Below are 14,379 nucleotides of genomic sequence, written 5' to 3'. Positions count from 1 at the left end.
CTTGCACGCGGCTGACCCGGGTTCGATTCCCAGCATCCCATAGGGTCCCCTGAGCACCACCGGGAGTAACTCCTGAGTGCAAAGCCAGGAGGTAACCCCTGTGCATTGCCGGGTGTGACCCAAAAAGCAAAAAAAATAAAAATAAAAATAACTGCTCGAACTTCACCTCTCCCGGCGGGCAGCCTGGAACCCTCCACCTGATATGGCATCTATGACTCAAAAAATGAAGGAAAAATTAAATTCAGACACCAAGCAAGGACTGCACACGAGGAGCCTTCAGTATGCAAGGAGGAGGCCTGCACAAGGGCTACAATGCAGCACAGCTTGAAAACATCACAGCAAGTGACAGGAGGCAGACAGCGGGGAGGGCGTTTGCCTTGCACGCGGCCGACCCGGGTTCTAATCCCAGCATCCCATAGGGTCCCCTGAGCACCGCCAGGAATAATTCCTGAGTGCAGAGCCAGGAGTAAGCCCTGTGCATCCCCGGGTGTGACCCAAAAAAAAAAAAAAAAACAGACAGGCGACCCCGACTGTGGGGTTCCCTTTACAGAGATACCCGAACCCCACTCGCAGCAAACAGGGGCTGCCCAGGGCCGAGGGAGGGCAGGTAGAGACTGGGATGGCGGTTCAAGGGACTTGTACCTTCCATGCAGTTACAGCGGCCCAGCGTGTGGCATGCTTTGCGAATTTTTACCACCATAAAAAGCACCCCCCCTGCCCCCCCCCCCCCCCCCCCCCCCCCCCCCCCGGCACGTAACTGGTTCTTAGATAAAAACAACTCAGGCGTTTCCTGGAATTAAGCCAAATCCCATCTGTGTCTTTAAAGCATTTTGGGGGAAATGATAGTGAAGAGGGTAAGTTATGCACCCAAGCCTAAGACTGTTTTTCTGCTTATTTGGCTTTGGGGCCACACTCAGCGGTGCTCAGGGGTCACTCTTGGCAGGGCTCGGAGGGTCATACTTGTGTCAGCTGGGTGGAAGGCAAGCCCCCTGCCTGCCAAACTATCTCTGGCCCCTAAGCCTGTTTTCTAGCCTGGGGGCCTTGGGCAGCTACCCGCATTATCTCCCGCATTATCTCCCAGGGTCTATTACAGACCAAACCTCTCATGAGGTGCTTGTTTACAGAACAGAAAACATGAACTTTATTATCACTCTCACATGACTCAGAAGCGTGGCCCACAGGGCTGGAGCACAGTGGGTAGAGCATTTGCCTTGCACACAGCCGACCCGGGTTCGATTCCCAGCATCCCATAGGGTCCCCCCGAGCACCGCCAAGAGTAATTCCTGAGTGCATGATCCAGGAGTAACCCCTGTGCATTGCCGGGTGTGACTCAAAAAGCAAAAAAAAAAATGTGGCCCACAACAGATGAGGAAGATTTGAGGGCAGGAAGGGGATCTGGGCATCAAGGGTGGAGGGACCAAGCACTGCGCATGGAACACACTATGATTCTGCCGTTAATAAAAACATAGAAATCTGGGGCCAGAGCGGAGTTGGCCTTGCACGCCACCAGCCGGGGTTGGGTCCCGGGCGTTCCATATGGTTCCCGTGCCACACTGCCTGGAGTGGTTCCTGAGAGCAGAGTCAGGAGTAAGCCCGGGGCATCGCCGGGACCCCAAAACTATCTACCTATCTATACACACACATGTATGTACATATATGTGTGTACATACATATGTGTGCACATATATGTAAATACACGCACGTGTACACATCTATGTACGCACATCTACGTGTGTATACACACATGTACACATGTACCTGTGTGTATATGCACGTGTACACGTATGTGCATGTGTATGTATACATGTATGTGTATACATATATATAATCACTAAAAATAAGACTAAGAGGACAGGGGAGATTTGGGCGGGGGGGCCGGGAATGTCATTAGCAGCGGGATGAACCTGTCACCCACCCAGGCTCGGAAAACGCTTTGGGTGGGGGCGGGGCGGCAGTGCCCAGCAGAGCCGGCGGGGGGGGGGGGTGCGGGCACTGGGGGACCCTCGGCCCCCGCACGGCCGGGCCTCCTCCTACCAGGGCAGGTTCCTGATCTTGGCCGCCGGGGCGTCCATGGCGCGGGGACGAACGCGTCGGGGGGGTCTGCCCGGTGCCGCGCGAGGCCTGCGGAGCTGCCGGCCGAGCAGGGAAGCCCCGGACCCCGGAGCTTCAGGGTTCGCGCGCAAACGCAACTCTCGCGAGACCCGGCCGCGACTTCCGACTTCCTCTCTTGGCCCCGCCCCCGGTTCCCAGGGCGCCGGTTGCCAGGTAACGCGAGGCGCCGGCAGCCAACCAGCCTCCGAGCCGCTTCCAGGGCCGGCGCGCGCGGCGAGCCCGGTGCAGCGCGGCCGCGGGTCGCAACGCACCGGGGCGGGAGGGCCGGGGTCCCGCGCGGGCGTCAGCAAGGCTCAAACACGGAGCGCTCAGGGAGCCCAGGGTGGCCAGAGCTCAGAGATACCCAGAGCGGGGGGAAGGCACAGGGCCAGTTCTTGGTGGCAGGCGCCCCCGGGAGGAGGCTTGCCCTTCCTTCCCTTGGGCCCAGCGCTGGGGGGGAGTGCTTGGAAATGAAGGACAGCCCCCCACAAACACAGCTCCAGGGCCCTGACCCGAACCCGACACAGTGTAGGGAACCAACCTCCAGGAGCCCTCCTGGGGCTGCTGAGTGACAGCACAGCGAGCCGCGCACGCGGCTGACCGGGGTTCGAATCCCAGCACCGTCCAGGGGCCCCTGAAGCCTGCCAGGGGTGGACCACGGAGTCAGAAGTCAGCCCTGAGCACAACCAGGTGTGGCCTGGCCCAAACAGAATATCGTGGGTGAGGCACTTGCCTTGCACGCGCCCGTCCTGGGTTTGATCTCCGATATTCCGTAGGTCCTCTGAGTATTGCCAGGAATAATTCCTGAGTGCAGAGCCAGGAATAACCCTGGAGTATCTCTGGGTGTGACCCTGAAACCAAACAAACAACAATAACAACAACAAAAAACCAGAAACAACTCCAGGGCTGAAAATAAACCCCATCCAGGTGAATATGTGTAGCTGGAAAGGGCTGACTCATAGATGAAGATGACAGGGTCCTGGGACCTGAGGATAATGGCAGAGAACTAGATAATGGCAGAAAACTGGTATCAAAATGTCAAAAGTGTTTTTTCCTGAGGTTAAGGGGATACAGTAAAAGCTATATGTATCCCTCTCGGAGAGCCCGGCAAGCTACCGAGAGTATCCCGCCCACACGGCAGAGCCTGGCAAGCTACCCGTGGCGGATTCAATATGCCAAAAACAGTAACGATAGGTCTCATTCCCCTGACCCTGAAAGCCTCCAATTATTGGGAAAGACGAGTAAGGAGAGGCTGCTAAAGTCTCAGGGCTGAGTGTAATAGAAACGTTACTGGTGCCCGCTCGAGTAAATCCAAGAACAATGGGATGACAGTGATACAGTGACAAGGAGATTAAGGGTGTGTGTGTATGTGTGTGTGTATGTGTGTGTGTGTGTGTGTGTGTGTGTGTGTGTGTGTGTGTGCGCGCGCGCGCGCACTCGGGGGCGGGGGCAGAATATGCATCATTGCATCACTATCACCCAAGTTAGGAGCAGAGTAAAGGGACAGTGGACAGTGGCGGTTATGGCCTCACCCTACCTAGCCCCTGCCTGGGGATCCAAGAAAAGGGCAGCCAGGGGGGTTCACAAAATGCCCCCTCCCCCCTCTCTGCTTCCTCCTGGGCACTTCTAACCCGGGGCTCCCCTGGTGAGTGGACCATTCTCCTACTTGGTCTTAGTCGCTTCTCTCTTCCTCTTCATCAGCTTGCACAGATGAAGTGACAGGACATTTGTGAAGTCACCTGCCTCCCCGTCCTTGCCAAACTCACCCTACCCGTCCTGCTCTTCTTTCCAACGTTTCCTCTAAAGAATTGGAAGGCTGGGCTGGAGAGAGTACAGGGATTCTAGCACTTGCCTTGCATGCAACTGACTTGGTTTGATCCCCAGCATCCTCGTGAACCCCCAGGCACTGCTGGGGGCAACCCTGGAGCACTAAACTGGGAGTAGACCCTAAGCATCACTGGGTGTGAACGAATTCTCTGCATCCTCCTGCTTCCCCCCACCCACCCAAAAAAAAAATAATTGGCAGGGGGTTTTGATTTAAAGGATACCAGAAAATTGGCAGCCCATTAGTGGGTGTGGGTGGAGGGTATCTGAGGGAGTTTGGGGAGAATCTTGGACTCTGACTCAATCGACAGAGCAAAGAAGCTCTCTGCTCAAGGGGCCCAAGCAATAGCACAATGAGTAGAGTGCTTGCCTTGCATGCGGGTTTGATCCCCAGCATCCCATGTGGTCCCCCAAGCACCACCAGGAGGGATCCCTGAGTGCAGAGCCAGAAATAAGCCCCGAGCATCACTGGGGGTGACACCCCAGTGCGGGTGGTCATCTTCCAATCCACTGAGAGCTCAAATACAGTGGGAAGGCAGAAGGGAGACTTTGCTTCCTGAGTCGTCACTTCTCTCTTCTCTGCCTGCAGACACATGTCCTTGTGACGTCGCCAACGTACCCAAGGAGGCAGCTCAGGAGACTTCTCGGCCTTCACAATCACGTGAGCTCACTTCCATTACTGACAGCAAATAACAGGATTGTAAGCTCCTGTATGTGCTTTGGGTTCTGTTTTCTCAGGAAAACGCTCAGTTAAAATTCCACACCCTGGATGATGGGGTGTAGTTCAGTGGCTGATCACCTGGCTTGCACGTATGAGGCCCTGGATTTGATATCATATATATACATATATACCATATGGTATGTATGGTATATACATGTACCTATGTGATAGATTATGCTTTTTTTTTCCTTTTTGGGTCACCCCCAGGGATGCTCAGGGGTTACTCCTGGCTTTGCACTCAAGAATTACTCCTGGCGGTGCTTGGGGGACCATATGGGATGCCGGGGATCGAACCTGGGTCGGCCACGTGCAAGGCAAACGCCCTCCCCGCTGTGCTATCGCTCCGGCCCCGATTATGCTATTGAATACTATGTTTCTATACCATATCTGGGCTTTATTCACCCATCTTGATCAGGGATTTTGCATTTGATTTCTTTATGCATGTGTGTGTGTGTGTGTGTGTGTGTGTGTGTGTGTGTGTGTGTGTGTGTGTGAGTTTCTTGGGCCACACCCAGAGATGCTCAGGAGTTACTCCTGGCTCTGCACTCAGGAATTACTCTTGGTGGTGCTTGGGCGACCTATGGGATGCCTGGGATCAAACCTGGTCAGCTGCGGTGCAAGACAAATGCCCTCCCCGCTCTACTAACTCTCTGGCCAGAACTTTGCATTTGAAACATGATGCTGTGGCCTCAGTAAGCTGCAAAATGCAGCCCAGAAGGCCTACGGCTTCCTGACACTGGACCTTTGGGTGTGTTGGGGAGTTTTTCGTCTTGGGGGAGTCCTTAAGGAGGCGTCTCCCCTGTGGGTTTTGTGTTCATGGGGCTGTTTGACTCTTTGTTCCTGGTGCCTAGGACAGTGCCTGGCTCCAAGGGGCCTCAGGAGTTGCTTTGTGAGTGAAGGATCATCGCTAGTACCTGTGAGGCAGTTTCTGCGGGAGGGGGCTGGTGAGACCCCCCTCAGTGATTGCTGAAAGCCCTCCTGTGAGGCTCACGGGCCCCTTCCAGGGCTAGGCAGAGTAGCTCACCCAGGTTTTCACCGGGTATATGGGGCAGAGCAGGATTTCAGGGTGAGCCTGTGATTCTGCCAACAGCCCCTGGGATCTTGTTAGAAATGCTAATGATTTTTCCTCCCACCCCAAACCCTTAGAATCTGAAACTCTGTGGGTGGGGCCCAGCCATCTGCTCCTGGCAAACGAGCCCTCCAGGGACTGTGGTCCCCTGGGCTGAGAAACCGGCCCTCCAACCGGGTGGCTTTGGCGTGCCACTCCCCGAGACTTTCCTCTCTAAGAAAGAGAACGGCTCCTCAAACGCACCTTCTGGAAAGGCAAAGGTGCCCTCTAAAATGCCAGCTGGGGAGCTGTGCTCCGGGGCTCTGGCTCGGCTCAGAAGCCGAAGGGACAGTCCTTCAGCCAGTTACAAAATAGCTCTTGGCAAAGAGCTCTCGGGACCTCGGTTTTTCAGCCCCTTGTAAAATGGGCAGCTCTGGGCGACTGAGACGAGAGAGAGGGGCGACGGGAAAAATATCCCAAGAGGGGCTGGAGCAATAGTATAGAGGGGAGGGCGTTTGCTTCGCACGTAGCCGACCCGGATTCGATCCCTAGCATCCCATAGGGTCCCCCTGAGCATTGCCAGGAATGATTCCCGAGTGCAAGAGCCAGGAGTCAGCCCTGTGCATTGCTGGGTGTGACCCCAAAAGCCAACATATATATAGCACTGTCATAGCACTGTCATCCCGTTGTTCATCGATTTGCTCGAGCGGGCACCAGTAACGTCTCCATTGTGAAACTTGTTGCTACTGTTTTTGGCATATTGAATACTCCACGGATAGCTTGCCAGGCTCTGCTGTGCGGGTGGGATACTCTCGGTAGCTTGCAAGGCTCTCTGAGAGGGACGGAGGAATCTAACCCAGGTCGACCGAGTGCAAGGCAAATGCCTTACCCGCTGTGCTATAGCTCCAGTCCATAAATATATATATATATATATATACACATATATATATTTATACACACATATATATGTGTGTGTATATATATATATACATATATATATATATATCTCCAAAGACTTTTTTTAAATTCCAGTGTCAGAAGTTCAGTCAGATCAATTAATTTTGGCCTCTGGAGAGAAACCTAATTGTGGCATTTTGAAAAGCTTCTCAGGTGACTCTAACTTTCAGCCCAAGCTGAACCGCAATATCAGACTGTGCCAACCACAGCTAATCGAGGCCCCCCACTGGTTTAAAGGGTGAAGACGTGACCCCTTTCTGGTCAGGGGGATGGGGAGGGGGAAAAGAAGCTGGTATCTCTGGGAAACTTCTCATTACTCTGTTGAATCTTTGGTCTTTATCTCTCCCTCCTGGTACCACAATTTTGTGGCTTTGGGCTGGAGAAATAATTCAGGTGGGCTGAATACTTTGTATGCTGAGAACAACCCCACAGCACCCAGCCTGGAGTAGCCTCTGAATGCCTCTGTTTTTTTGGCTTTTTGGGCCACCCCCGGCGATGCACAGGGGTTATTCCTGGCTTTGCACTCAGGAATTATTCCTGGCTGTGCTCATGGAACCATATATAGGAATGCTGGGAATCGAACCCAGGTCAGCTGCGTGCAAGGCAAATACCCTACCCGCTGTGCTATCGCTCTAGCCCCTTCTGAATGCCTTTTGATGTGGCCCCCAAACTGAAAAAATAAAGTAAAAATAATTCTGTTGGTTTTCAGAGAAAGAGAAATAATGACTGAAGTTACCAGCCCGGGTGTTTACAAGTAGTCTGAAAGTTAATGTGTAAGGGAAGAAATGTAAGTTGAAACTTTGCTGTGTCTTCGGGGGCCATGGGAGACAGAAGTGGCTATCACTGCAGTACCCGGAGCCTGGATGACCCATTGAAGAAGTCAGCTTGGAAAAGGGGTCAAAGACAGGCCAGGGAGGTGAAACCAGGGTGAAAGTTACTCCAGGGCACCCAGCCAGTAAGGGGACAGCTGTTTCCCCTACACACCTCGCACCCCTCTCCCCATCTCTCCTGGCAGAAAGAACTCCCAGGGATGGGCGCCCTTTGGAAGCCCCGAGGAGACAGGTACAGTCGGCCCGGCCTGGCGGTGCTCCAGGAATAGCTGGTCCCGGCTTGCCCTCGGGAAGGGTCTCCACCTGCAACCAGGCTGGTGAATGGGGGGGGGGGAACTTCCTGTGAATGAGAAACGGGTTAGCTGCGGGCCCCCAAACATCCCTGATGTCAGTAGTTCCGTCTCCGTTTGCAAGCTGCCCAATTTGGCCCCCATCCCCCTTGTGATTTTTTTTCCAAGAGCAGTCAAAATTTAGGATTTTATGTGACATTCCGGTGTATTTAAAGTTGGCACATCATCGTTTTGGATTGTTCGGGTGGTGATGCTCGGGATTAAAACCCTGGCCTCCCACCTGCAAGGTGAGGGCTGGACCACTGCGCTACAGCCCTGGCAAACAGTTTGTGTGACAAACAGAGGCTGGGGAGACTCTTGCCTTGCACGTGGCTGACTGGGGTTTGATCCTTAGCCCCCACAGGGTCCCCTGAGCATCTCCTGAGCACAGAGCCAGGAGTAAGCCTTGAGCACAGCTGGGTGTGGCAAAAAACAGATGTGATGATAAATTTTTCTTTTTTATTTTATTTTATTTTATTTTTGCTTTTTTTTGGGGGGGGGTCACACCTGGCGATGCACAGGGGTTATTCCTGGCTCTGCACTCAGGAATTACTCCTGGCGGTGCTCAGGGGACCATATGGGATGCTGGGAATCGAACCCGGGTCGGCCGCGTGCAAGGCAAACGCCCTACCCGCCGTGCTATTGCTCCAGCCCCTCTTTTTTTTTTTTTTTCAATAAGTTATGCTGAAAAGGCTGCTCACCAAGCAAAAGCGCTAGAGGGGAACCCGGAGACTTTTCATTTTTCTAGGGACAGAGGAGCAAGCAAAAGAGAGAGCAGTTCCCTCTTACCTTCTGCCTAAGTATTAGATCATCCAGACAGGAAGGGAGAATCAGTCGGGCATGTCTGTGTGAACGGGAGCATTGATAGACACAGGCAAAAACGTTCCCTTTTTTTTTAGGGGCCACCGCTAGCACTGCTTGGCCCCCCGGGGTCAGCTGACCAAGCTCACGCCATTGTTCTGGGGGTCCTCCAGGACCACTCTTGGCCAGCCTGGTCATTGCTTGGCATCAACGCTGGGCGGTGCTGGGAATCGAGCCCGGGCCTTGCTCGTGCCACACATGTGCTGTGCCACTCGAGCTGTCTCCCAGCCCCGACGCAAACCCGCCTTATGTAATCCGAACCAGAATTAGAAATGCTTTCATGGAACATCAGGTCCTGGAGCCGGCAGGATCAGAGGTTACAAACAGAATTACCGATAAAAAGCATTTGCTCCTAGAATTGAATTAGGCGCAGGGAGTTCTGGATTTTATGAGTCTCCGCGCCCGAGCCCTGGCTCTGGGCACGCACCCTTCGCCATTAGTCTGCTTTTAAGGCTTGCTCTTAGGCGAGAGCGTTGCTGCGTGGCAGCCTGGGGAAGAGGCTGGCAGGGGAGGATCAAATTGGGTCTTTCTCCGGAACGTGTTTGTTAAAGGTGAAACGTGTCCACATGCAGGGTAGGCAGAGGGGGTGGGGCACAGTGACAGAACTCTCGAGTGTGTGAGGCTCTGGGTTCAATTCCCTGTGCTATGTGAACACACACTCACACACACACACACACACACACACACACACACACACACACACTTTGCATGCAGAAGGCTGGGGTTCCACCCGAGCACCATAAGAACTTCCGAGCCAGGGCAGCAAGGAGCAGACCCTGAGCACCCTGCTGGGTGTGACCCCAAGGATAAAGAAATCAATTGGGGGGGCTGGAGCGATAGCACAGCGGGTAGGGCGTTTGCCTTGCACGCGGCCGACCCGGGTTCGGTTCCCAGCATCCCATATGGTCCCCTGAGCACCGCCAGGAGTAATTCCTGAGTGCAGAGCCAGGAGTAAGCCCTGTGCATCGCCGGGTGTGACCCAAAAAGAAAAAAAAAATCAATCGGTAGCAGGAACTAGGAGGAGGGGCGTCTCCAGGGTCCTTCACAGAGGGCGCGAGAGGGGAGAGCGGTTCTCCTTGGGAGCACAGTGGGATCCGTGATGGCTCATAGAGCACCCAATCCCATCACCTGCTTTTAATGTTTTTATGTGTGTGTGGGGGGCCCTGCTGGTACTCAGGTGACCACATGTGGTGCTCGGGCTCTAACGGGGGTCAGGTGACCACATGCCGGGCAGTCGCCTTCCCCAAGGCGTTAACTTGTCCTCTAGACAGCCGGGGGGCGGGGGTCCCTCATCCCAGCAGCGGGGAGGATGGCTCTGAGGACGGCCCTTCTCGTGACAACCGTGTCCTCTCCTCAGAGTGCAACTCAGCCACCCAGAACTGGTCCCTGTGCCCAGTGCCACCAAGCCTGCTGTTCCTCCCTCCTCTTCGGCCCCTGCTACTCACGGTGGGGCCCTGGGGCCACTGGGATCACCACGACCGGGAGCTTCTTCAGAGGCTCTGCCTTAACCCCAGACTCCCTCAATTAATGCCTGCGTTTAATTTTTTAATTTGGGGGGGCAGCTTTGTGGGGGGCATAGCCAGTGGTGCTGAGAGGTTACTCCCCGCTTCTGCTCAGGAGTGGTGCTCAGGGGTGATATGGCACCGGGGACTGGACCTGGGGACTCCCACATACCAAGCCTGCACTCCCGCACTGGGAACCATGCCCCTAGCCCCTGGAATCCGCGTGCTAACATGGCCTGCAGGCAGCAAGCGTGTGTGTGTGTGTGTGTGTGTGTGTGTGTGTATGTGTGTATGTGTGAATGTATGTGTGTAAATATGAGAGTATATGTGAGTGTATGTGAGTGTGTGCATGTGTGTATATGTGACTATGTGTATGCCTGTGTGAGTGTGTATATATGTGTGCATGTGTGAGTAATATGTGTGACTGTGTATGCCTGTGTGAGTGTGTATATATGTTTGTGTGTGTGTGAGTGAATGCGTGTGTGAATGTGTGTGTATGTGTGAGTGAGTGTATGTGTGACTGTATGCATGTGTGAATGTGTGTATGTGTTTGTGTATGTGTGTGTGAGTGAATGTGTGTGAATGTGTGTATATGTGTGAATGTGTGTGTGTTTGGGTGCGTGTGCGCATGTTTTTTTCAGTGGGAAAGCCCTAGATGGCCCTACTGGGCCCCTCTTCCTCCACCCCTCTTCTCATCGGGATTTCTCTGGGGAGCTGGGCCACCCCTCAGTCCCACAGCCCTGTCTGACCCTCCCCCTAGGGGCCCGTGCTTTGATAGCATCACCCACTCCCCAGAGCTCCCAGGCATCCCGGCGTCCCTGAGGGAGGCAAGCCCAGAACCTCAGGACTCTGAGTTGGTGGCGCCTGGGGGGCCGCGGTGGGGGTCCCCTCCCTTAATCATTTGAGGCAAGTCCGAAGTAGAAAATAAGTCTAGTTAAACTCTCAATCACATTACTGTCCCACTAGCAACAGATCGGTAGACTTCCGCCTGGGAAAACCGAAAAAAAAAGAAAAAGAAAAATATCTGTATTCTTTTTTTTCTTTTTGGGTCACACCTGGCGATGCACAGGGGTTACTCCTGGCTCCGCACTCAGGAATTACCCCTGGCGGTGCTCAGGGAACCCTACGGGATGCTGGGAATCGAACCCGGGTCGGCCGCGTGCAAGGCAAACGCCCTACTCACTGTGCTATTGCTCCAGCCCCCATTATCTGTATTCTTGGCCTGGGGAGATGAAGTGAGTGCAGGTGAAATGAGATGCCCTGTGTCCAGTCCCCAGCACGGCACGGGGTTCTCAGGGGGTCCTCAGGGCACCCCCAGGAGTCTTCCGGCACCACCCAGACAAGCAAATTTCTTCTGGCATCTTTCCTGGTCCTTCAGCTGCCCTGGCTTAAATTCTGGAGTCCTCAGGGCTGACACGGAGGAAAGGGAGTTCAGAGGGAAGGGACGGACAGAGTTCCTGTCCAGGCTGCCCTGGACCTTGGGTCAGCATTGGCTGCCCAGGCCCGAGAGGCACGGCCAGACAAGCACAGTGTGTCAGTCCGAGCTCTGTGCCAAGCAAGCAGGGGGAGAGGGGTCTGTCTGTGTCCCTGGGACCCTGGGCCATCTGAGGAAGTGGGGCCTAGACTCCAGTGTTGGCCAAAGCCTGCCAATTCCATTGTAAGATGAGTAGTAATAAGACAGAGCAAATTACTATCATTATTTACGGCGCATGGCAGAGTTACACAACACTTTATTATACAGTAGAGGCTGCACCGAGAACGGCTATTTTTAACCATTCCAGCCCCTTCTCCAGTCCCCCTAAACTCTTTCAAAGACTTGGTCCAAGTTCACTGTGGGCCAGGGGCTTTTTTTTTTTTTTTTCTCTTTCAGTATGTTCTAAAGAATCGCAGTGCTGGAAAGTGAAGGAAAAGCAGTGGGGGGAGGGGAAGGGCCAGGCCATCCCCAGCGTGGGGCTTCCTCAGCCAGGGCCCTAGGACAGCGGGGCGGGCACGGGCCTTGCGTGCAGCAGACCCGGGTTTGATCCCTGGCATCCACAGGGTCCCCGAGCACAGCCAGGAGTGAGTCCTGAGTACAGAGCCAGGAGGAACCCTTGAGCACCACCAGGTGTGGCCCCCAAAATAAACAAAAAAAAGCCCACATTTTGTTTTACTTAAGAGAAAGTGGTGTGTGTTCCCCTGCACACACCGAGGGAGGGACCTGAGAATTAAATGCTGTTCCCAATTGCAGTGACTTGGGTTGTGCTGGAAATTAGAATATCTAGCATGCTCCCTAGTCTGAAGTTTGGACAACTGTGTCTTTTTTTTTTTCTTTCTTTTTTGCTTTTTGGGTCACACCCGGCGATGCACAGAGGTTACTCCTGGTTCATGCACTCAGGAATCACTCCTGGTGGTGCTCAGGGGACCCTATGGGATGCTGGGAATTGAACCCAGGTCGGCCGCGTGCAAGGCAAATGCCCTACCCGTTGTGCTATTGCTCCAGCCCCTGGACAACTGTGTCTTGAAATTTAAAGGTCCTTTAAAGTAGAGTTTTGAGTCACTTTGCAAAAGCAAATTTCTTTTCCTCCTTCCTTCCTTCCTTCCTTCCTTCCTTCCTTCCTTCCTTCCTTCCTTCCTTCCTTCCTTCCTTCCTTCCTTCCTTCCTTCATTTTGGCCAGTACTGGGTGGTGAACCCTTCACGGCAAGTATTTTACTGTTGAGCAACATTCCCCAGCCCCGCACATTTCTTTTCTTTCTTTTTTTGTTTTTTGTTTTGAATTTTTGTTTTGGGGCCACACCGGACAGTTTAACTCTGGCTCTGTGCATGGGGTCACTCCTAGAGGTGCTCGGGGTCCCTCATGGTGCCCGGGACTCTGGTATGCAAAGCACCTGCTCTGATCCATTGGACTATCTCTCCGACCCACAAATGTCTTTCTTAAAGGATTTCTAATTAAATTTTTCTCGATCTCACGGGAGTAAATGATTTTATATCCTAGGCTTTCGTATTATTTTTCATAATTTAAGGAGTATTGGACAAAACCAAGACATTCAATATGTTATTTTTGGCAAATGTCAACCGGAACTGGCATGTGAAATGTGGCCTATCTCCAGTTTGTGCCCATTAATTAATTTAAAATATTTCCTTAATGCTAAATTCAAATAAGTCCTTGGTCATGATACAGCTTCTGGCTTTCTTCAGTTGCTCAGGTGATTTGAAATTATAATTTTTGCAAAATTAACACATAAAAGGGCATCGCTGGAAAACATTTTCATTGCATAATTCCAAATGCCATGGAAGTGGTTGGCGGAGTTGGAGAGTCAGGGAACTTAATTCCATACGTCCATATTTCACAATGATCCATCTGCCGAAACCAGGAGGGGTTTCGGTGGTAAGATCTGGGTGTACTCGTTCGGGGAGAACTTGGTGTGATCTAATTTGCAAAAGCAAAAAAATCATGTTATTTCTTTAAAAACAATTAGTGGGATTAGAAAGTTATTCCAAGCCGCCAATATGGTATTGGCAGAACAGGAAAACAGGCTCACTCGTCAAGTCTCTCTGTGCTCCTAAGTGACCACAAGGGACAACACACAGAAGTAATGAACAAAAGGGGGCCCCGGACTCTAAGGGAGGGGGGACCTAGCTCACATGTTCACATTAATTAGGTGTGATTAATGCCGGCTCGCTTGAAATATTAAGTGCTGAAAAATAACAGCTATCTGTTCAAACCACTGCCCTAAGTATATTCCTATCGGGAAAGTACTTTGACATATTTAGTTTAATGCCAAAGCACTCCCAACAGGAGGGGTGAACTCTGATAAGCTTGGCCTTCGCTTCGTAGCGACTTGGTATACAGAACAGATGCTATTTCTCTTCGTTTGTTGATAGTTTGGACCACACCCACCGTGCTTCTGCCTCTGGGCTCGGGGATCACTCCTGGCAGAGTTCAGGGGGACCATATGGGGTACCAGGCATTGAACCTAGGTCAACGGCAAGGCAGGCGCTTTATCCACTGTACTTTGTGGTGTGCGGATAAACTTTTCCAGCTGCCGGTGCTTCTGGGATGAATGATTTTTTTTTTTTATTTTTGGGTCACACCCGGCGATGCACAGGGGTCACTCCTGACTCTGCACTCAGGAATTACCCCTGGTGGTGCTCAGGGGACCCTATGGGATGCTGGGAATCGAACCCAGGTTGGCCACGTGCAAGGCAAACGCCCTACCTGCTGTGCTATCACTCCAG

The 14,379-nt window shown here is 52.9% G+C and overlaps 1 protein-coding gene across 1 annotated transcript in view; it reads right to left on the bottom strand.

Annotated features, from left to right (window-relative positions):
* Window positions 1–14,379, bottom strand: part of RFC5 (replication factor C subunit 5) — a 33,952-nt gene that overhangs the window by 7,939 nt on the left and 11,634 nt on the right. The window contains exon 2 of the mRNA XM_055147095.1: window positions 2,035–2,404. Coding sequence (XP_055003070.1) covers window positions 2,035–2,404 — 370 coding nt within the window. The remainder of the gene's footprint in view (window positions 1–2,034; window positions 2,405–14,379) is intronic.

Source organism: Sorex araneus, chromosome 9 (assembly GCF_027595985.1).
Source record: "Sorex araneus isolate mSorAra2 chromosome 9, mSorAra2.pri, whole genome shotgun sequence".
Taxonomy (NCBI): Eukaryota; Metazoa; Chordata; class Mammalia; order Eulipotyphla; family Soricidae; genus Sorex; species Sorex araneus.
Note: the sequence above shows the minus strand (reverse complement) of the source record. Positions and strands in the feature narration are given on the sequence as shown.